This window comes from Periplaneta americana, chromosome 1, assembly GCF_040183065.1.
Source record: "Periplaneta americana isolate PAMFEO1 chromosome 1, P.americana_PAMFEO1_priV1, whole genome shotgun sequence".
NCBI lineage: Eukaryota > Metazoa > Arthropoda > Insecta > Blattodea > Blattidae > Periplaneta > Periplaneta americana.
Genome location: NC_091117.1, coordinates 8,991,490 through 9,014,194, shown reverse-complemented (window position 1 = coordinate 9,014,194; position 22,705 = coordinate 8,991,490). Strand labels below are relative to the sequence as shown.

General features: G+C 32.6%; 1 protein-coding gene across 2 annotated transcripts in view; it reads right to left on the bottom strand.

The window, feature by feature from the left end:
• The window catches only part of LOC138703851 (serine-rich adhesin for platelets-like), a 1,430,840-nt gene that overhangs the window by 43,052 nt on the left and 1,365,083 nt on the right, over positions 1–22,705 (bottom strand). For both annotated transcript variants that reach the window (XM_069832070.1, XM_069832076.1), the window contains 2 exons: positions 13,700–13,789; positions 10,917–11,075 (listed from right to left, as the gene is read on the bottom strand). In XM_069832070.1, coding sequence (XP_069688171.1) covers positions 10,917–11,075; positions 13,700–13,789 — 249 coding nt within the window. The remainder of the gene's footprint in view (positions 1–10,916; positions 11,076–13,699; positions 13,790–22,705) is intronic.

The window sequence follows — 22,705 nt, the reverse complement described above, 5'->3', positions numbered from 1 at the left end:
TAACAAAAAAATACATCAATTTCATTATAATTATAAATAATATAAAAATGTTACTATAAATACAGCTGCAGAACTGAAAATTGAATGCAAAGCCTTCTGTATATCTCTATTTCTATTGTTTCCTAAGCAAAGTCCTCGTAACACGATAATATTTCAAATCGATAGCGACTTCGACTCGGCATTTATTTTCAGCCCAGTGTATATTGAAGTATTTAAAAGGTATTTCTGTATTAATTTATTATTTTTCTGTTACTGTATATTGAAAGTGTATTTCTCTATTAATTTGTTATTTTTCCCGTTGCTTTATGTTCAGAATATTGAACACATTTCTATATTCATTTATTATTTTCTCAGTTACTGTACGATATTCAAAAATTAAAAACACATTTTCCTTATCTATATCTATACTAATAATAAATCTGTAGCCGAAATTTTTGTGGTAATTTTCGATTTTCCAAAAATAATTGGTGTTGACATGTATAATTAACCATCCTGAAACCGAAAAAAGCTTTTTTGAAATTTTTGTTTGTATGTCTGTCTATATGGATGTTTGTTACCTTTTCACGCGATAATGGTTGAACTGATTTATATGAAAATTGGAATATAAATTAAGTTCGTTGTAACTTAGATTTTAGGCTATATGGCATTCAAAATACTTTATTTAAAAGGGGGGTTATAAGGGGGCTTGAATTAAATAAATCGAAATATCTCCCTTATTATTAATTTTTGTGAAAAATGTTACATAAACGTTTTTTTGATAGTACTGATATTTAACGAGATAAATGAGTTTTAAAATTTATAAAACAACGTCATCTAAGGAGCTGTAATGAAATAAAAAACAAATGATTTCGTCTATAAGGGGCCTTGGTCAACAACAATCGAAAGCTATCAAACATAGCCTAGAGGGAATATTTCTGTTTGTATGAAGTAATATCGATTAAAGGATATGCAAGACTTTTAAAATAACAATACAATACATTTTCACCGCCGCCTCAGATTATAGCGTTGTTGTTCCTGCAATAAATCCTTTGTGCAAAATATAACATTTTTGAGTAGGAAGAAAAACACATTTATTCATTCCATGGCAATGGTACATAGGAGATCGTGAATTCTTACATTTTCGAAAGAAAGAAATATAATTACATATCACTACATATGCTGTATCACTATTTAAGTTATTTGAAGGGTTCAGAACCATAGTGGGCCAAGCGCCATTTACTGAAGACGTAGAAAACAAGGGTTAAAATTAAGTTATTACCATAATTCAATGGAAACATATAGCAAGTAATATAAAGTTTACACATTAAAACTAAATGATATGTCAATCTTCATTAAACTATGGCTGCATGTAATAACAATTAAGAAACCTGTTAAAGGAATTGTCATTGCACCAAATGATTGCTCTCTGGACCAAAATGATCGCATTTTAAATATTTGGATGCAATTTAAATTAAGTAACATATTAAACGATTTATCCTTCTATCAAACACGAATGTTCCCTGGATCAAATGTCCTATTTTAATTACGTAATTACTTTATATTTATTTTTAACGGGTGCAGCGGAGCGCACGGGTACGGCTAGTCTATTTATAATAAGCTATGAGATAGGAAGCATTTTGTATTCATTTCTTACTTCCCTTGTTAATCACTGCTCAGAAAAGAAAACACTAAAACTTATGCAACCGTTTATCTATTTGATCTCTGTCTTCGAGGATCTGTTGAGCCATTATAAGAAAGCGCCGTCCCAGTATATGAGAACTTCTAGCTCAGTCGTCATGTGTACTTTAGGAAATGGATGATTCAACAGAAGTCTCTTCAAGAAGTTGGTTTGCACATTATTTCGATCGAGCAGACACCGATACTTGGAATCTGAATTGAGAATCAGGAATTCGCGTTTCTCTTCTCTCCTGGGGGAAGTATTCCGTACAGGAGGCTCTTCCGCCCAATCTCTCCCAGCCCAGTCTTTGTAATCACGTTGGCGCTGGATTTCTTACGCCGCCAAAACGTTCTCAGCGACTACGAGAGAAGAAATCCGCGCATCGCATCTCGGCCAGTACCTCGAGTCTAGAAAGAGAAGGGAGATGCAGATTCTGTTCTCCCTGGGGTACTGTACGCGGCAGCTGTGGTGCAGTGTGGAAGCCACGGTCGGGAGTTCCAATCCTGCCCAGGGCCTGGATGTGTGTGTTGTTAATGTGATGTCCAAAGCTGAGTAGAGATGTCGTACTCACTCCACGTCACGAGAATTTCGCCATATCTGAAGACGTGCGGGCATCGATGAAGTGGTGATGAATACTAACCAGAGGAATGAATAGGAGTTTAAAAGAAGGAGAAAGACAGGAAGGAAAAATTAGATAAAGATGGAAAGGTAGGAAAGAAATAGAAAAGCAAAAGGATGATGAAAAGGAAAGAGAAGGAAACAAAAGGAAGGAGATAGAAAATACGGAAAAGACCAAAGCGGAGATGAACCAGAGAAGGAAAGAGAGAAATAAATAGAAAAAAGGAAGAATCATACAGAATAAAGAGGAAAAGAAACAAGACAGTGAAATAGAAGATAGAAAGAACATACTAAAGAGAATACGAAGAGAAACGTGGGAGAAAAGAAGGAATGAACATGAGGAAAAAAAGGGGAGAGAGAAATACGAAGAAAGAAAAAAAAGACAAGAGAAAGAAAAAACAGCGAAGAGGAAAAAATAAAATGGGGTAGAAGAAAAGAAGAAAGAAGAAAAGGGACAGAAAAAGAGGACTAGAAAGCAAGAAAGAAAGAAAAGAGGAAAAATGGAAAAGATGGACAAAAGACAAGAGGAAAAAAGACGGACAGAAGAAAAGAGAAAAAAAATAGAAAAGTACAGAAGAAAAGAGGAAAAATACAAAAGTACAGAAGAAAATAGAAAAGAAGAGGTGGTCAGAAGAAAATAGGAAAGGAAGAGAAGTACAGAAGGAAATGTGAAAGAATATTAACAGAAGAAATGAGGAAAGAAAAGAGGGACATAAGAAAAGTGGAAAGAAAAGAGACACACAAGAAAAGACGAAAGGAAGAAAAAAGTAAAGAAGAAAAGAGAACAGAAGAAAATAGGAAATGAATAAAAGAGAACAGAAGAAAAGAAGTACAGAAGAAAGAGGAAATGAAGAAAAGAGGAAAGAAAAACGGGACAGAAGAAAAGGACTACAGAAGAAAAGAGGATAAAAAGAAAAGAGGACTAGAAAACAAGAGGAAAAAAGAGGAAAGGAAGCAAAATAGAGAGAAGAGGAAAAAAGAAGAGGGGAGAAGAATGGAGGAAAGTAAAGAAAATACGTATAGAAGAACAGAGGAAAATTAGAAAAGAGGAAAGGAATAAAAGAGAGAAAGAAGAAACGAGGGACAGAAAGAAAAAGATAAAGGGGAAAATACGAAAACAATGGAAGAAGAAGAGGGAAATAAAACGAGGAAAATGTGTTATGGGACGAAGATGAAAGAGACAAACAAGACGTAAATAAAATCGAATAGAAAGAAGAAAAGATAAAAGTTAAAAACAAAAAAAAATGGACGAAATAGGGAGAAGAATGAAATGAAATGAGTAAAGGAATAATAGGAGAAGAACAGAAAGAGGAAGTGAAAGAGAGATAGATAAAAGGGAAAATTAGAAATAAAGAGATAAAAGGGAATGAAAAAGAGAGGAAGAAGAAAGATGTGATAAAAAGAAAAAGAGAACAAGGAAAGGAAAGATAGGATATATAAATGAAAATAAAAAAGAGAAAAGACCGTGAACGAAAGAGAAAATCATGAAGAAAAGGAGGGAAGAAAGAGAAGAAATAGAAGATTAGATGCAAGGACAGGCGAACTCAGCAGAAGTACGGAAGCGTCCCTCTGTTCAACCCTTAATACTCTAATCACCGCCCAGATTTTTATGTCACGATAAATGCGGTTCTAATAGAGGGACGTTACCAGGAACGGCTTTGTGGGCGGCATGTTCGAAAATCCGTTGGAAATCCCCGCAAGATCGCAGCTCAATTCTTTGTCGAATTCGGCCATTTCAACATTACAGCCACCTGTGTCACCCCCATACAGCTTCTACGTGTGCGTTTTCAAAATACCCACGACCAAACGACCCTTACCGATGAACATTGCTCCAGTACACTTTTCTGATGCCTCCACTCCTTCTCCACACCACCTATGTTTTAGATTTCAATGCAGCCATTAGAAATTAGCCTGACTCCAATTTGGGATGGCATTAACATTATTACAGACTGAAATCTCAGGTACAGCAACGAAATTACTTACTTACTGGCTTTTAAGGAACCAGCAGGTTCATTGCCGCCCTCACATAAGCCCACCATCGGTCCCTATCCTGTGCAAGATTAATCCAGTCTCTATCATCATATCCCACCTCCCTCAAATCCATTTTAATATTATCCTCCCATCTACGTCTCGGCCTCCCTAAAGGTCTTTTCCCCTCCGTTCTCCCAACTAACACTCTATATGCATTTCTGGATTTGCCCATACGTGCTACATGCCCTTCCCATCTCAAACGTCTGGATTTAATGTTCCTAATTATGTCAGGTGATGAATACAATGCGTGCAGTTCTGTGTTGTGTAACTTTCTCTATTCTCCTGTAACTTCATCCCTCTTAGCCCCATATTTTTTCTAAGCATCTTATTCTCGAACCTATGTTCCTCTCTCAAAGTGAGAGTCCATGTTTCACAACCATACAGAACAACCGGTAATATAACTGTTTTATAAATTCTAACTTTCAGATTTTTTGACAGCAGACTGGATGATAAAAGCTTCTCAACCGAATAATAACAGGCATTTCCCATATTTATCTTGCGTTTAATTTCCTCCCGAGTATCATTTATATTTGTTACTGTTGCTACAAGATATTTGAATTTTTCCACCTCTTCAAAGGGTAAATCTCCAATTTTTATATTTCCATTTCGTACAATATCCTGGTCACGAGACACAATCATGTACTTTGTCTTTTCGGGATTTACTTCCAAACCTATCCCCTTGCTTGCTTCAAGTAAAATTCCCGTTTTTTCCCTCATCGTTTGTTGATTTTCTCCTAACATATTCACGTCATCCGCATAGACAAGAAGCTGATGTAACCCGTTCAATTCCAAACCCTCTCTGTTATCCTGGACTTTCCTAATGGCATATTCTAGAGCGAAGTTAAAAAGTAAAGGTGATAGTGCATCTCCTTGCTTCAGCCCGCAGTGAAATGGAAAAGCGTCAGACAGAAACTGGCCTATAAGGACTCTGCTGTACGTTTCACTGAGACACATGTGGAGAAATACGTATATTTTACATTAAAAACTTAGTTTAATTTTATTGAAAATTAAAAATGTCTCTTTGAATTTCCCCTGTTCGCCATCATTCCCTCCTTCATATGCAAGACGAATATCATATTATTCGGCGTGGTTATTGGCTACGACCGCAGAAGAAGGGTCTGAATGTAAGGTATGTGCGTCTATAAAGTGGAATGCCAGGTATTCGGGTAGGAACTGTAATGAAATACACAGAATTCTGTTACCTAGCAACAACCGAAGCAAATTGGAGACGAGAAGGCGTGTAACCATGTGTGCATGAAGAAGTAGCTGTAAAGTAGTGCTATTATGAAGGGTTGGGGTGCAGCAGACAAGGGTTGCGATTGACGGATAGGGAGGGAGAGCTAGAATTCAAATTAGCGACGCACAAAACTCAAGATCCTCATCCTATTCGTTACACACGTCAAGAAGATGAAATCTGTCCAAGAGATGAAAGACGTATCTGAAAAACGAATCCGTTGATTTTTGTGTGGTTCTCTTGTCAAAGAAGGTTTTATAAATTCATAGATTTTACCAGTGGCGTAGCGTCAATGTAAGCTAAAAAGCTCAGCTTCCCCAGTTAATAACAATTTCATAATAAACCTTCAGTCTATGGACAAAATTATTTATTAATTTTAATAGAATTTATATTTACGCGTTAAATATTGTGATGCGGCAGCTCAGGATGATTCGTGATGCAGCAGTAAACAAGAAGCCTGCACACACCAGCTTCCAAGCAGACTGGTTTCTTCTGTGTAATCCACCCCGCAGATTTTCCATCCCTTTCTAACTAAACTACCCTGGTCGCAAGGCTAGCAAGAAGCTAGCTTTGACATTGAAAATAAGTAGTTTCCGTGTTATCCCTTTTCGTCGGTTGTGTTCAGTTGAAGTGTTAGTGTGCACTGTGGCTGATATAATAAATAATGAGTGAAATAACAGTTCCTGACACCAATTTACTTGAATTCTTTTAGGACAATTCTATTATCAAGACTGACTTACGAACAAAAGTGTGATTTAGAAAACAAATGACCGACTCCTTTGCTGTCAAGCAAAACACAGACGCATACTTGCGTAATGATACTAATACTGTAGGGGAGAGTCGGGTAGTATCGGACATCGGGTAGTATCGGACAGTGCGTTTCTTTCATCTACCACCATATGGTATTACCTGAATGTCTCTATGCGACATCACAGAAACGTAACCATGTCAATCAGGTACTATCATCGTGTGGTAGATGAAAGAAACTCACTGTCCGATATTACCCGATGTCCGATACTACCCGACTCTCCCCTATCTATTGACCGTTAATATTGTGATTTCTCTAAGTATGACAGGGAGTGAGCTAATGGTATACGTATACGAGTCTATTTGTTAGAGATATGTGTAAACCGTGAAATCATATTTTACTACGTATCATTTGAGGTCATGCCTTATTGGTGTTACTTACGATGTTCCAACCAATCTTCGACTGCTGACTTGACATTGACTACTATTTATTTTAAGACTGTATTTTTGTAATACGTTTTCTCATATTGCATGAAAGACAACTTGAATTAGCTTCCCCTGCTCAAAATTTCATGCTACGCCACTGGATTTCACACAGTAATGGCTGCTTGTTGGTGGTGAAACATGAATCTCAAACCAGAGGAAAACAGTTGGGGATAATCTTGCTGGAGTCATTGTTTCGAAAAATATGTCGCCATACTGTACAGCTTTAGCAATTCGAAACATATGAGGTACAATAATCGGATGTCTTCTATCGTTTGATCACTTGTCAATGGTTTTTGAGCAAGATTTTTCTCCAGTAGTTTTCCACTCTCTTTCAACTGTCTAGTCCAGGCATGTCAATTGATGCCCACAGGAGCAAGCGCGCGCTTTAGAGCCCAGGAGAGCCTGAGCGCTTTACAGCGGAAAGGAAAGAGACAGACGAAAGAGGTAGTATATGCCGCTTGGTCGAGCTGTATTCAGGGATGGCCAGCACTGATTCAATAGATAAAGGGAAGAGAACTTATTAAAACTGTATCCATGTTAATTTTTAGATTTGCCTGAGAAGTATAAGTACATTATAAGAATGTAAGTTTTAATTTTAATGCTCATTTTTCACAAGTTTGATTTTTTTTATTGAAAAGAAATATTTTATCAACTTTTCGTATAGAAAAGTGGAATTTTCAGATATAGGCCTATTTATTTAGTAGCCTTACAGAATGTTTTCGTAAATCTAATATACCGTATATACGTATTACTGAAGATAGTGTATTGAAAATTTTGAAAATATTCGCATGGAAATTGTTTGTAAGGAAATGAATTAACAAAGCAACTACTGTTACATCATAAGCAAAAGATACGTGCCCATGTGTTGTAAAAATGTCAGCTCTATAGCTTCAGCAGATTTCGAGAAAATAATTTAATATTCTGATGATAGGAAGTTGCTTACAAATATCACCTTGAAGCATAATGCGATAAGAGTTTTGTTATGTAATATTAGTGACACTTAAAACAGATACAGTACCTAGGTTACTTTGCTTTGTACTGTAATATTGTTTTGATTAGTTTATTGATTACTTTTGTAAGGCTAAAGATACCATCAATATAAATTCCAACTTATCATGTCATACTCAATCTCTTTCTTTGGAATATCGCTTTCTTTATGAATGATGTGTTTCATCCACTTAATACAGTATAATATTATACTACTACGGAATTTTAGTGAATATTCCTTCTTAACTCTCTATTATGTTATTAAGATTTAAAACACAAGTGCAATATTAAGAAATCAGTGTTAGTACTTTTGTTTTACAGACAATATAGATAATATTAAACAGAAAGAAGCCATATAAAAATAACGACATAAAATTTCACGTTCCGTTTGAAGTTTGTGCACCACTGTTTTCTTAATCCAACAGGTTGCTTATTCATATACACAAACCTTCCTCTTTCCATACTTAGCGCTTGCTGCCCGCGCACGACGTCAAGGTCAGAAAAATGCGCTTGCTTTGACATCACTGGTCTAGTCCAACGACGAATGTTATTCTCGTGTAGTGGTTTTTCGTTAAACATGCGACGAAATTGATATTGATGCTATCTATAAAACTATGGTTAGAAGTAAGCTAGAGTATGCGTCTGTAATATGGTCACCTCAGTTCCAGTCCCATCAGATGCAAATAGAAAGGATACAGAAAAGATTTTTACGTTATTTATATTTAAAAAAAAACATCACGTGTCGTCTTATGACAAGCAAATTTCATATAATCAGTTACTTTTTGAATTTAATTATAAAACTTTAAAATCTCGACGATTAATAAATAGCCAAATTTTACTCTATAAGACTGTTAACAGTATATTGAATACCTGTGATTTTCCTAAATTCCTTCAGTTCAGTGTAAAAAGAACAGAATTACGTCATAGGCAACCTTTTGTTATTCCCATTTCTAGAACTGTTTTCTTCAAGAACTCTCCATTGTTTGTTATGTGTAATACTTACAACGCTCTGTCTTTAAACTGTAATTCTCAATTGGATTTCAGTTTAACAATTGAAAATTTTCATACAATATTAAAAAGCATTGTATTTCCTTAGATATTTAAATTATGAAGAAGTGTATTATAATGTTTTTACTCTAGTTTTTAAATAATTTTGCATCATTATATTGACATTTGGCACTATATTAACTGTAATATTATATTCTAGCATCTATTACCGTTATGTATTTTCTTTCTTTTGTTTGTGTTGTTTGTTTTGTTGTTTTTTTCTCTTATTATGCATTTTGTGTATACATCTGTGTAAGCCATCTGTAATTGGAAGCCTGCTTCTGTTGGTGGTGGATTTAAAATAAAAATAAAATAAAAATTCACATCGTACACAAATCACAGGTTCAAACATTGCCAGCCACAAAACATATTGAACTTTTCTTTGGACATCCATCTTATATAATTAATTGTATCAACGAAAATTATTGCATTTGTTAGATTGTTACTATCTTGAGTTTCCTTCAGTGTCTCTAAGTTACAGACGAAAAACGAGAGTTTTATTTTTATCTGGTACCAATATTACATTTCTATCCCTTTTCATTCAAAAAATATAATCCTCTGAAACCCCACCATGACTTTTGGAGCACACTGTAGATTCCATACAGGTCTTCCCGCACTTGGATTACAAAAAAACTACATTGCAGTGTATTTCCGTAAAAATATTGAATTTAGAATTTTTTTGCATTACCTACAAAATTTTTTTCTTCAAACCTTGTGCAATGAAGAAATAAAAACTGATTTACCTGAACAGTAAAAGCGAACATGCAAAGTACTCTAAAGGAACTCTTTCTACTTGTGTTTTTTTTTACTCCCCTCTTTTTGCATTTGATTTTTTTTTTGTATTTGTACTTGTAATTTTGTTTTTATTTCCTATTTACTACTATTCTCTGCATTTGTTATTTTATATATGCCTATTTGTATTCTGGTGCTGTGGTTGAGAAGGCCTGATGGCCTTAACTCCACCAAATTAAACATATAAATAAACGAGAAAACGAAACAAAAGAAAGAAACAAAGAAAATAAATAAATAAATAAACAAATAAATACACAAATAAGAATATATGAATTAATTTAAGAAAATAACCTAAGTAAATAAGTAACTAAAGTAAGTCAGTAAAATTAAGTAAATAAATGAATTAATAAATGAATAAATAAATAAATAAATAAATAAAGGTAAGTAAATAAAAGAATAAAACAATAAGTAACTCAATGAATAAATGATGAATTATTAAATGAATAACTAAATAAATCAATAAATATGTAAATAAATAAACAAATACAAAAAAAAAATGTAAAATTTAATAAATGAATACATACATACATTAAATTAAGTAAATAAGCTAAATTAATAAGTGACTAAAATAAGTAAGTCAAATTAACTAAATAAATGAATTAATAAATGAATAAATAAATGTACGAATAAATAAATAAATAATAAAAGTAAATAAATAAATAACTAAATAAATGAATAAAGCATTAAGTGAATAAATGAATAAATAATGAATTATTAAATGAATAAATAAATAAATACGTAAATAAATAAATAAACAAATACAAAAATAAATAAAAGTAAATAAATAAGTAATAAATAAATACAAAAATAAATAAATGTAAAATTAAATAAATAAATAAATACATAGATAAATTAAATTAAGTAAATAAAATAAGTAAATAAGCTGAATTAATAACTGACTAAAATAAGTAGGTAAAATTAATTAAATAAATGAATTAATAAATGAATAATAAAAGTAAATAAATAAATAAGTAAATAGACAAGTAAATAAACCAATAAAACATTAAGTGAATAAATGATGAATTATTAAATCAATAACTAAATAAATGAATAAATATGTAAATAAATAAAAGTAAATAAGTAAATATATAAATAAATAAACAAATACAAAAATAAATAAATAAATAAAAGTACATAAATAAATAAATAAATACATAAATAATTAAATAAATAAATAAATAAATAAATAAATAAATAAATAAATAAATAAATAAATAAATAAATAAATAAGTAAATAAAATATAGTGATGTCATCCAGGGGTTTGATTAAAGATTAACTGGTTATTCAATCAGTATAGGTTGAGGAGCGTGGCCTACCTTCTGGGAGAGCAGAGCGCGCACTACCTGGTTGGCCACATCGTCCAGGCAGCGCTCGTACTGCCGCCGCTGCAACTCCGCGTCCCTCGTGAGGTGGCAGTTCTCCGCCTCCAGCACCCGCAGCCGCTCCAGCAGGGAGCTCTGCACCTCGCCCGCACCCTGCAACGTCGGCACTTTCTGACCGGCACACACACTGATTGTACAGAGGTGCTTAACCCTTAAATTGGCAATGTATGCTATAGGATACAACACGTTTATAGGTTAAACGCTATAATTTTAATAGAACAGTAGAAGAAAATTAATAGGAAAATTAAAATTTCACAATACTGTAATATTGCATGACATATAAAATATGGCCATTGCGATAGTTGTTTTCTTTACGGTCCGACACGGTTTAATATACTAGTGTGAGAAATGAAGTTTTGCCAATTTAAGGGTTAACATGCTTGCATAAAACTGACCTCTAATCAAGGGTACTGGGGTTCAAGGTTCGAGTCACATCCGGAGGACGGAAATTTAATTCGTTTTTATAAAACAGAGATAAAAAATAAAGATCAACTTGAAAACAAGGACTGAAGAATCATTGCAATCATTATTATCAAAATCTGCGCAAGACCACAAAGATAACACAAGAAAATACAAAACAGGAGGCATACAGTACTAATCTGACAGACGGCTATAATTCACTTAACTATAGGAAATATGACTTGGGACCGATGGATTTATGATTGAAAATATCATTTGTGCTAAAATGAGAACACGAAAAAGTACTATAAATTAGGTTTAAAGCCCAATATACAGACGTGGACAAATTATTATCAAAATTGACGATTTTTATGATAATTCTGTTTACAAAATTTGACTTTTCAATTTAGACTACAGTTGACAATTTTGCATATTTCCATCATTATAGTAGACAGAAATATGCAAAAATGTCAACTATAGTTTTAATTGAAGACCCAAATTTTGTGAAAATACATAATAAAAATCTTTAATTTTGCTAAAATTTTATAAATATGGGAAAATGTCAATTGCAGTCAAAATTGAAGAGTCAAATTTTGTAAAAATATGAAATAAAAATCTTCAGTTTTGCTAATAATTTGGAAATATCCAAAATGTGAACTGTAGTCCAAATTGAAGAGTTGAATTTGGTAAAAATATACAATAAAAATCTTCAGTTTTGCTAATAATTTGTAAATATGCAAAAATATCAAATGTAGTCCAAATTGCAGAGTCAAATTTTCTAAAAATATACAATACAAATCTTCAATTTTACTGATAATTTGGAAATACGCAAAAATGTCAACTAGTCTGAATTGAAGAATCATATTTTGTAAAAATATATAATACAAATCTTCAATTTTGCTAATAATTTGTCCACGTCTGTACAAATGATGTGCCAGTACAGATACAAGAACTATACTTTTATCAAAAAGTGTTGTTGATATGTCACAGACATTCTGTAAGATCTTATGTCATATTATAAAGAAACAAATAGGTACATAGGCGAAGAAACGGCCGGCAGAGAGGGGTAAATATAGACAAAAATATTATATATATATATATATATATATATATGTGTGTGTGTGTGTGTGTGTGTGTGTGTATGTGTGTGTACTCGTATTAGATACAATTGGACTGCTACGAACAACCGGCGAAAGACACCTAGAGAAAAATAAAGGAGTGGATATAGTATTTGTGGACTTGGAAAAGACATTTGACAGACTGCATTGCAAGAAACTGATGGAGATCCGGAAGAAAATTGGTGTGGAATGGAAAGCGAGCAGGCTATTCAGTAATCATTATATGAAACAACGTCAAAGTCAGGATAGAGAAGAAATGTCAGAAGAAGGTGAAATAGGGAGAGGAGTACGACAAGGATGCCCTTTATCACCAACCCAGTTCAACATCTACTTGGAGAATCTGGTGAAGAATTGTTTTCTGAACATGGGAGGGGTGATAGTAGGAGGACGACTAGAGTGTATACGATTTACTGATGATATGGCGTTGTTAGCAGAATGGGATGAAGATAAATGCAAACAAGACGAAGACTATGGTCACAGGAAGAAAATTCTAAAATGGGGCAGTAGAGCAAGTGGACAGCTTCAAATACTTGGGGTGTACTATAAGCAGTAACATGAGCTGCTGCCAGGAAGTCAAAAGAAGGATATCAATGGCAAAGGAAGATTTTAATAGAAAAAGAAACATCATCTGCGGAATTCTGAAAAGAAGTAAGGAAGAGACTAGTGAAGTGCTTTGTGTGGAGTATGACATTGTATGTGGCAGAAACATGGGCATTATGACGGAATGAAGAGAAGCAAATAGAAGCATTTGAAATGTGGATATGGAGAAGAATGGAGCGTGTGAAATGGACAGACAGAATAAGAAACGAGGCTGTACTAGAAAGAGTGTGTGAAGAGACAATGATGCTGAAAGTGATCAGGAAGAGAAAAATGAATTGGCTGGGTCATTGGCTGAGAAGAAACTGCCTACTGAAGGACGCACTGGAAGGAATGGTGAACGGGAGAAGAGTTCGGGGCAGAAGAAGATATCAGATGATAGACGACATTAAGATATAGGGATCGTATAGGGATACTAACAGGAAGACAGAAAATGGCAAAGATGGAGAAAGCTGGGTTTGCAGTAAAAGACCTACCCTAGGGCGGAAAAATATTAATGAATTTGATAGACCGATGGGTCGATAGATAGATAGATAGATAGATAGATAGATAGATAGATAGATAGATAGATAGAGGCCTCCAAGAACCTCTTAAAGAACTCACAGCAGCCTCGAGGACGCCGATCTGCTTCCGGAGGGCTTCGTTCTCCTGACCCAGTTTGGTGATGCTGTTCTGGAACTGGTGTATCCGAGTCTGCAACAATAAACAAACGCCCAAAGTTACACAATTTGCGTACTTAGAGAGGAGTGATTGATTAATCATGTTACATTTCTAGGGATAGGAAGTAATTCAACTTCGGTCGTCATGGAAACGCTTTACGATGAAGTAAAAAAATGTGAACGAGGGCACTGCTATACACAAGGGGAGTCCGCATATATACATAACGTATTGGGAAGAGTTTATTATACTCTATGGGGATTGCAATATAAGTAAAAAGATGCTTTGACATGAACAAGAAACAAACGCGTGCACAATACATGCGTAACTGTAGGAAGTTAATACAAGGTTGACATTACTCACATACAGATGGATAAATAACAATAACAATATTTAGGGATATTCTCATATGCTTATACGGGGTGTTTCAGAAAAACCTTGACAAACGCTGGGGGCATGTTCCTCACAACAAAAAAAGAAAAAAAGTTCATATAAACATATGTCCGAATATCCTTAGTTTTTTAGTTATTAATGAAAGAACATAATGAAACATCTGTTAGATATTGTCAGCTTGGTAGCAAGTGTTGCAAATTTAATCAGTTCAGAAACGCATAACAAATGTTCAAATGACAAATGACTGTAGTAAACAAGTCTCCTTGGCAACGCATAGCCCTCTAGGATACAATGGGTGTATCAGCACACTTGTATCGATATATCATTCGATTATCTAACAAAATGAATTATTATCGATTATAAGCTTAAGTTGTTGGATTGTACCTCAAAACGCGTTGAAAGTAAACTTTCATTGTTATGAGTTTTCTGAATTGATTGCTACCAAGCTCACAATATCTAACAGATGTTTCATTATGTTCTTTCATAACTAAAAAACTAAGGATTTTCGGACGTATGTTTATATACACTTTTTTCTCTTGTTTTGGTGTAAAGAACATGCCCCCAAGGTCCTTAAAGTATTTCTGAAACACCCTGTATACAGTATACCAGATAATTGTTGTCTGTGACTGAAAAACAGTTCTTCACTTCTCCTCATAACAGTACATTGTGTTTTAATGTATTATTACACTTATCAAAATATAAATTTAGTCAATCCTGTGGACATTCACACTTTTATTGATAAATACATAATATACAGTGTGTCCCAAAAGTCATGGTGGAATTTCAGAGGATTATTTTTTTTAGAATGAATAGATTTAGAAATGTAATATGGTGCCAAATGAAAATAAAACTCTCCAATTAATATTTGAGGAGAAAACTTCGCGTAGCTTAGTGGTCAGAGTGCTTGGTACGTAGAACCAAGGACCCGGATTCGATCCCCGGCGCCGGAGCGAATTTTTCTCCTCAAATATCAATTGTCAATATTGCAGACATTATTCTGTAAGGACAAATTAATAAATCTATAAAACTCTCGAGAGTTTTTCGTCTGCAAGTTTTTCGTCTGCAAGTTTGAAGCAATGAAGGAAAAAAAAAGACGGTAGTACTAATGCAATAATTTTCACTGTTACATTTGTTTATTTATTTACTTATATTTAATGTTCTGTACAACAGCCAGAGGCCAATTACAGTTCAGCACAAACAATATAACAAAAACATTAGCAATATAATAATAATAATAATAATAATAATAATAATAATAATAATAATAATAACAATAATAATGGTAATGTTAATAATAATAATGATAATAATAATAATAATGATAATGTTAATAATAATAATAATGATAATAATAATAATAATGTATGTATTTATTTACACTGCAAGTGGGCAAGCACCCTGTGGCAGTGGTATATACAATATTAACAATACACAGTTAAAATGATAAGCAATACACAATAAAATTTACAATACATAATACAATTTACAACACATATACAATATTATACACAATACAATAAGAATACACAATACAATTTAACACAATAATAATAAAACATAAAATAAAACACCTAATTTTACAATACAACCTACATAATTATCTATAGGTCCTACATAAGTTTCAATAGTCTTTCACTTTACTCTCATCTCATTCCCTGTAGTGGCACTATGACGCATTTCACTGACACTTTAGCACACATTTCACTGACACTCTGTAACACATTTCACTGACACTATAGAACACATTTCATTGACGCTATAAATTATCACTGATCGGAACTGTTCACTGCACTGTAAAACCATAACTTCACTGACTCACCTCGCTTCACTGATACAACAGTTCAAATAAGTCAAATAATTACATTCTTATGCATACTTATAAACAGAACTACATTTAAACTAAACATTTCTAGTCTAAGGCCCTCTTACACGCTATTTTTAAATAATTTACAATTCAAACCAAGGAAGTAAACTCGTCAGGCTAGATAAATACATGTCACCTTAAAAAAATAAATGTTGAATGTCACCTTAATTTTAATTTTCACTTTATACACATATAATGTTTAAATTATTCTTGAATCTCCTTAAGGAAGGACAGCCCTCAAAGACCGCTGCAGGTAGGTCATTCGAATCATTTATAGTTCTTCCAATCATTTATAGTTCTTCCAATCATTTATAGTTCATTTATGATAATAATAATGATATTAATAATAATAATAATAATAATAATTTATTTATTTATTTATTTATTTAGAATATTAATGTGCAAAACAACAGCACAAGGCCAATTACAGTTTAGCACGATACAAAACAAAACAAAACAACAAATGATGATGAGAATGAATGATAGAAAATGGCAATGAGATGAAATACAATCAATATAATAGTCTACATCAATCATTGATCAAATGCAACAGAGTAAAATAGCATAAATAATTATAAAATTAGTACAATGAGATAATTGAAATAATGGAATAGTCTACATTAATCAATTGACCAAATGCAACAAATAAATGGACAAATAATTATTAAAATTAGATCAGTGAGTTAATTAAAAAATGAAGCCTGGAATAATATGATTATTGTAATGATATGCAATTGACAAGAATAGTATGATACATATCTTAACAAATGGCATTATTAATAATACTGACATAAACACTCAAAGATATATAGTACACATTAAATGGATCCAAGTTGAATCCATGCAAATTAGCATATTTAATACATCTGCAGGCCGGATAATAATAATGGTAATGTTAATAATAATAATAATGATAATAATGATAATGATAATGTTAATAATAATAATGATGATAATAATAATGATATTAATAATAATAATAATGATAATAATAATGATATTAATAATAATAATAATAATAATGATAATAATAATGATAATAATAATAATGGTAATGTTAATAATAATAATGATGATAATAATAATGATATTAATAATAATAATAATGGTAATGTTAATAATAATAATAGTGATAATAATAATGATATTAATAATAATAATAATAATAATAATAATAATGGTAATGTTAATAATAATAATAGTGATAATAATAATGATATTAATAATTTATTTTATTTATTTATTTATTTATTTATTTAGGATATTAACGTGCAAAACAACAGCACAAGGCCAATTACTGTTTAGCACAAGAAACAAACAAATCAACAAATGATGATGAGAATGAATGATAGAAAATGGCAGTGAGATGAAATACAATCAATATAACAGTCTATAAGTAAATTGTAAAGATATGCAATTGACAAGAATAGTATGATACATATATTTTAACAAATGGCATAAATTAATAAAACTGACATAAAACTCAAAGATATACTACACATTAAGTGGATCCAAGTTCATTCCATGCAAATTAGCATATTTAATACATCTGCAGACCGGAGAGAGAGATTTAGGATTTCTATTATAAAACAATTTATGAAACCTTAAACCTTTAGCAGGAATACGAAGACTGATATTGCTTATGAAAGATTCACAATCAATATCACCCTTAATGACTTTACAAAAAAATAAATAATCAAGATCCTGACGTCTGGTGAACAAACTACCGCAATTGAAATATTTGCAATTAGTCTCATAGTTATAATCGGAATTTGGTAAAAATCTATAAGCACACAAGGAAATAAATTTTCTTTGAATATTCTCTAATTTATCCGAGTCAGTGGAAGTAATGGAGTTCCATACAACAGATGCATATTCAAGCTTGGATCTAACCAACGTATAGTATAAAATTAATAAACACATAGGAGTGGAAAAAGAATAAGTTATAGATCTAATTAGACCAAGCATTCTTAATGAATGGGTATAAATATATTGCACATGATCATGGAAATATAATTTTGAATCAAGTAGGACACCAAGATCTCTAATACAATCTGTCCTAGTAATTACGACATTACTGAGAGAATAGTTAAATTTTTGGGAAGTAGTTTTCCGTGAGAAGGAAATAACAAAAGTTTTGGATTGATTAATTTTCATTCCATTTTCAACAGACCATTGTAAAATTGAATTAATGTCATTTTGAAGAATTTGACAATCAGCCGAACTATTAATTTTACGAAAGATTTTGAGATCATACGCAAATAAAAGGCAGCTAGAGCTTATTCTTTTACTTATATCATTTATAAATAATAAAAATAGGAGAGGTCCCAATGTAGACCCTTGAGGAACTCCGCATACACTATTAAATGGAACCGAGAGAGAATTACCTAGTCGAACACAAGACTGTCTATCTGTTAAATAATTTTCAAACCAATTAACGTAGTTAGTGGAGAGACCAAAATTACTTAATTTATTTAATAAAATTTTGTGAGGAACAACATCAAATGCTTTGCTAAAATCAAAATAAATTGAGTCAATTTGACCTTGAGTTTCGACAACAGGTATAATGAGATTAAGATAGGAAACTAAATTTGTAGTAGTAGATTTCCCTCTTGTAAATCCATGTTGGGCCGAATTGATCTTATTTTTGACATAAAATGAAATGTGTTTGTGAATAATTTTTTCAAAAATTTTAGAAAAATTGTTTAGGATAGAAATGGGTCTATAATTAGTAACACTGTTTTTATTACCATTTTTAAAAACTGGAATAATGGATGCTTCCTTCCATAGCGATGGGTAAATTCCTGTTTTTAAACTAAGATTGAATAAAAAAGTTAAAACGGGTATGAAAATATTAGAGCAACCCTTGATTATAAAATTAGGAATGCTATCTGTACCTTTAGATTTATTAGGCTTTAGCTTTTTAATGGCTTTAGTTACATCATCGGATGTAATTTTAGGCAGGGGCAAACAGTCAGCAATATTAAAATCATAAGTAATGAAATTAGAGTTACAATTTTGTTGAACAGATTTAAATTGACTAGCAAATGCATTTGCAATTTCTTTTTCATCTGTGATGTGAACGCCATTTATTATTAATTCTGTGGGATTGCTATTAGTTTTTCGAAACGTTTCTACATATTTCCAAAATTTATTTGGTTCATGCTTTAGGTTATCATCAATTGATTGTAACCATTTGAATTTATCGGATTTAATCATGGCTTTGACTTCTTTTCTAAAATTAGAAAAAATTTGATAATGATGATCAGTTTTATATTTTTTGTAATTTTTATGAGCTTTATTTTTTTTCTTAATAAGCTGACGTAATTCGTTTGAAAACCATTTAGGATAGTGCGATTTTTTAACAAAGGTGACAGGGACACAAAGAGCTATAGCATTGCTTATAATTTGAGACAAGGAATTTGCAGCAGTGTTTACATCAGTAGTCTGATATATGCTAGTCCAATCATAATTGTATAGAATAGAATAAAGATTCAGATAATCACCTTGAGAATAATTTAAGTATGAACTGATATGACAGTGTTCCGGTAACGATAAATTTACTTCAATATAAATAGAGATAGATGGATGATAAATATCCTCTAAAACTAGAGAGTGATCGGCAAGTTTAACTGTACTGTTATTGACATTAGTAAAAACCAAATCAAGAAGATTTTTACTTGTAACGGTAGAGTTAATTTGATTTAATCCAAGAAGGGAGGACGAGGAATATAAATCCTTAGCCTTGATTTTAGAGTAATAATGAGTGTCATTGAGATTAGAACCAGTTGACCAGTCCATACCCGGAGTATTGAAATCACCAAGGATTACTATTCTAAAATTATGAGTGTCAAGATTTTTTTCAAGAAAATTAAGATACGATTTTAAGTGATTGTGATCTGTATCAGGAGAGAAATAATGGTTACCAATTAACAGATTAAAACCGTCAGCCATTCTAATTTCAACCCAAACGCATTCACTAATAATTTCTAAGTCAAAACGCCTTCTAGTAAAAGGTAACTGGTTGCTAATCGCTGTTAGGACACCACCACCTCTTTTTTTGTTAGTGTCTTCAAACAGTCTATCTGCACGAAACACAGTATAATTATTAGGAAATAAATTTGAATTAATAACTGACTCAGATAACCATGTTTCAGTGAGACAGATAATGGGATCATTATTACTCACTATATTTTGAAAAATTTCATCAACTTTAGTATTAAGTCCACGAACATTTTGGTAGAAAATCTCGAGATGATTAATAGAACTGGACATTGAAAGTGAGAGCGAGCAAGACTAAGATTAAGAGGCATTTCCCTGAGAATCAACGGAGTTCGAATTGGCAGAATGCGCAAAATGCTGCTCAGCTTTAGTTTACCATAAAAAGGAGCAAATAGGCAACCTGCAGGCCAAACTTCAGGATTGTTAATGGAATCGAAATCCCTCACATCAACAGTGATGTGAAAGGAAGAATATGATTGATATTTGGTTTTTAGTTTAGTTACAGCAAGAGATCTGAGCTGAAGTTGATTCTTCAGAGAGACCTCTATATTGTTTGAGTTGACGTTGGAACTAAATCTCGAAACAAATAGAGATTTAGTTTTAATTCTATCAGGGGCCATTTCAATATTACTCGAGGCCAATGTTCCAACTTTGGGTTCTCTTTTTTTATATTTTTTTACGAGAAACTAATTGAAAACCATCAGATTCGTTGGCAGAAGTTGAAGCATTGGCCTGATTCAGTTCAACAAGAGGAGTTGTAGACACAGACTTCCTTGTTGCTGACGCTTCAGAATTGCAAGTATGCGAGTTGTCAGCAGCTTTGTTAACTGACACTACCTTGCTGTAAGATTTCTTAATGGGGTCATTAGACTGACCCTCGGAAGAAATACTTTGAGATGATTTAGGGAGGCAGCACCCCTTTGATAACAATTCTGCCATTTGTTCTTTTAGGGCAGAATTTTCATTTGCAAGTTCAGAATAAGACTTCTTAGGGCCCTTAGCTAGTACAGATTGTTGACCCTTAGAAGAATTATTTGGAGAGGATTTAGGGGGGCAGCACCCCTTAGATAACAATTCTGCCATTTGTTCTTTGAGGACAAAATTCTCATTTTTAAGTTCATGGAAGTCTTTTTGCAAATTCTTGACATATATCAAGATGTCGCCAACCATGTCCAATAAAGAGACACTATTCAGTCTCACTGTTTCGATCTGAACAGCTAGAGCATCCTTAGACAAGGGGGTTAGATTACTGTATACCAGCTCACGTGTAGGTGAGATAACCTTCTTCTCTCCTGGAGCACTAGGACGCACTGGCGTGTTGTCCCCCTGCGTTGATTTTATAGCACTCACACACTTGTTACACTTAAAAGTAGAACTTCCACTCTGCATGTAGATATCATACTCTGCCTCTCCAATATTTAGGCAGTCGAGATGATAGCGAAGACCACAAGGCCCTGCACACTTCAGAAACTTTTGCCTTCCAAAGAAAGGCAAGTTACACAAATGACAGACGTCTTTACTAGGCGCCATATCCAATTACACTTTGATGCACCTGCTGTACGCTGCAAGTTACGGGAGCTACACGCACACACAACCGAACAGCATGACGGCTCACGACCGAATGATAGTAATGGTAATGTTAATAATAATAATAATAATAATAATGGTAATGTTAATAATAATAATAATAATAATAATAATAATAATAATAATAATAACAATAATGATAATAATAATAATGGTAATGTTAATAATAATAATGTTAATAATGATAATGATAATAATAATGATATTAATAATAATAATGATATTATTAATAATAATAATAATAATAATAATAATAATAATAATAATAAACGAGTAGGAAAACTTGGGAGTAAAGGACAAAGACTGGCAGAGTTACAGTGATGACTCGGATTCCTGAGTGCATCATAATGTGTGTTTGTCCTTTTAATCTCCGACCCCATCAAGTAATGCTCCCTGGCACGAGATGTTATTACGCAGGGCGGGACAGGAAGAGTTTAAAAGCATAGCAGAGAGACTGGCAGTCAGGATTGCACCAACACATCTTGTTTCACGCACTGCAGAGGCTTGTATCTGGTCAAAAGCTGCGGTATACGGTAGCCCTACATCTTAACAACATAACGATCTACTTCACCATTTTTGTCACAATAAAAATAAAAAAGAAAAAAAATATATATTAATAATTACTTCGATTAATTAAAATGTGGTCCAAATCTGTGGACCGCGGAATCAGGTGGTCCGGGTTCGAATCCCGTGCGGGCAACTTACCTGGTTGAGGTTTATTTCCGGGGTTTTCCCTCAACCCAATATGAGCAAATGCTGAGTAACTATCGGTGCTGAACCCCGGACTCATTTGACAAGCATTATCGTCTTCATTTCATTCAGACGCTAAATAACCTGAGATGTTCATAATAATAATAATAATAATAATAATAATAATAATAATAATAATAATAATGATTTATTTAACCTGGCAGAGTTAAGGCCATACGCCCTTCTCTAACACTCAACCAGGAGTAAAACTGTGTTACAAAAAACACTACAAATTTACAAAGTAGACTACAATTTTACACACAAAACTGAATAAGATAATAATAATAAAATGTAAACAACAAGTAAGTAGAAATCAGACATAATATATAACATACAGAAAGAAAGAAAAAAAAGCG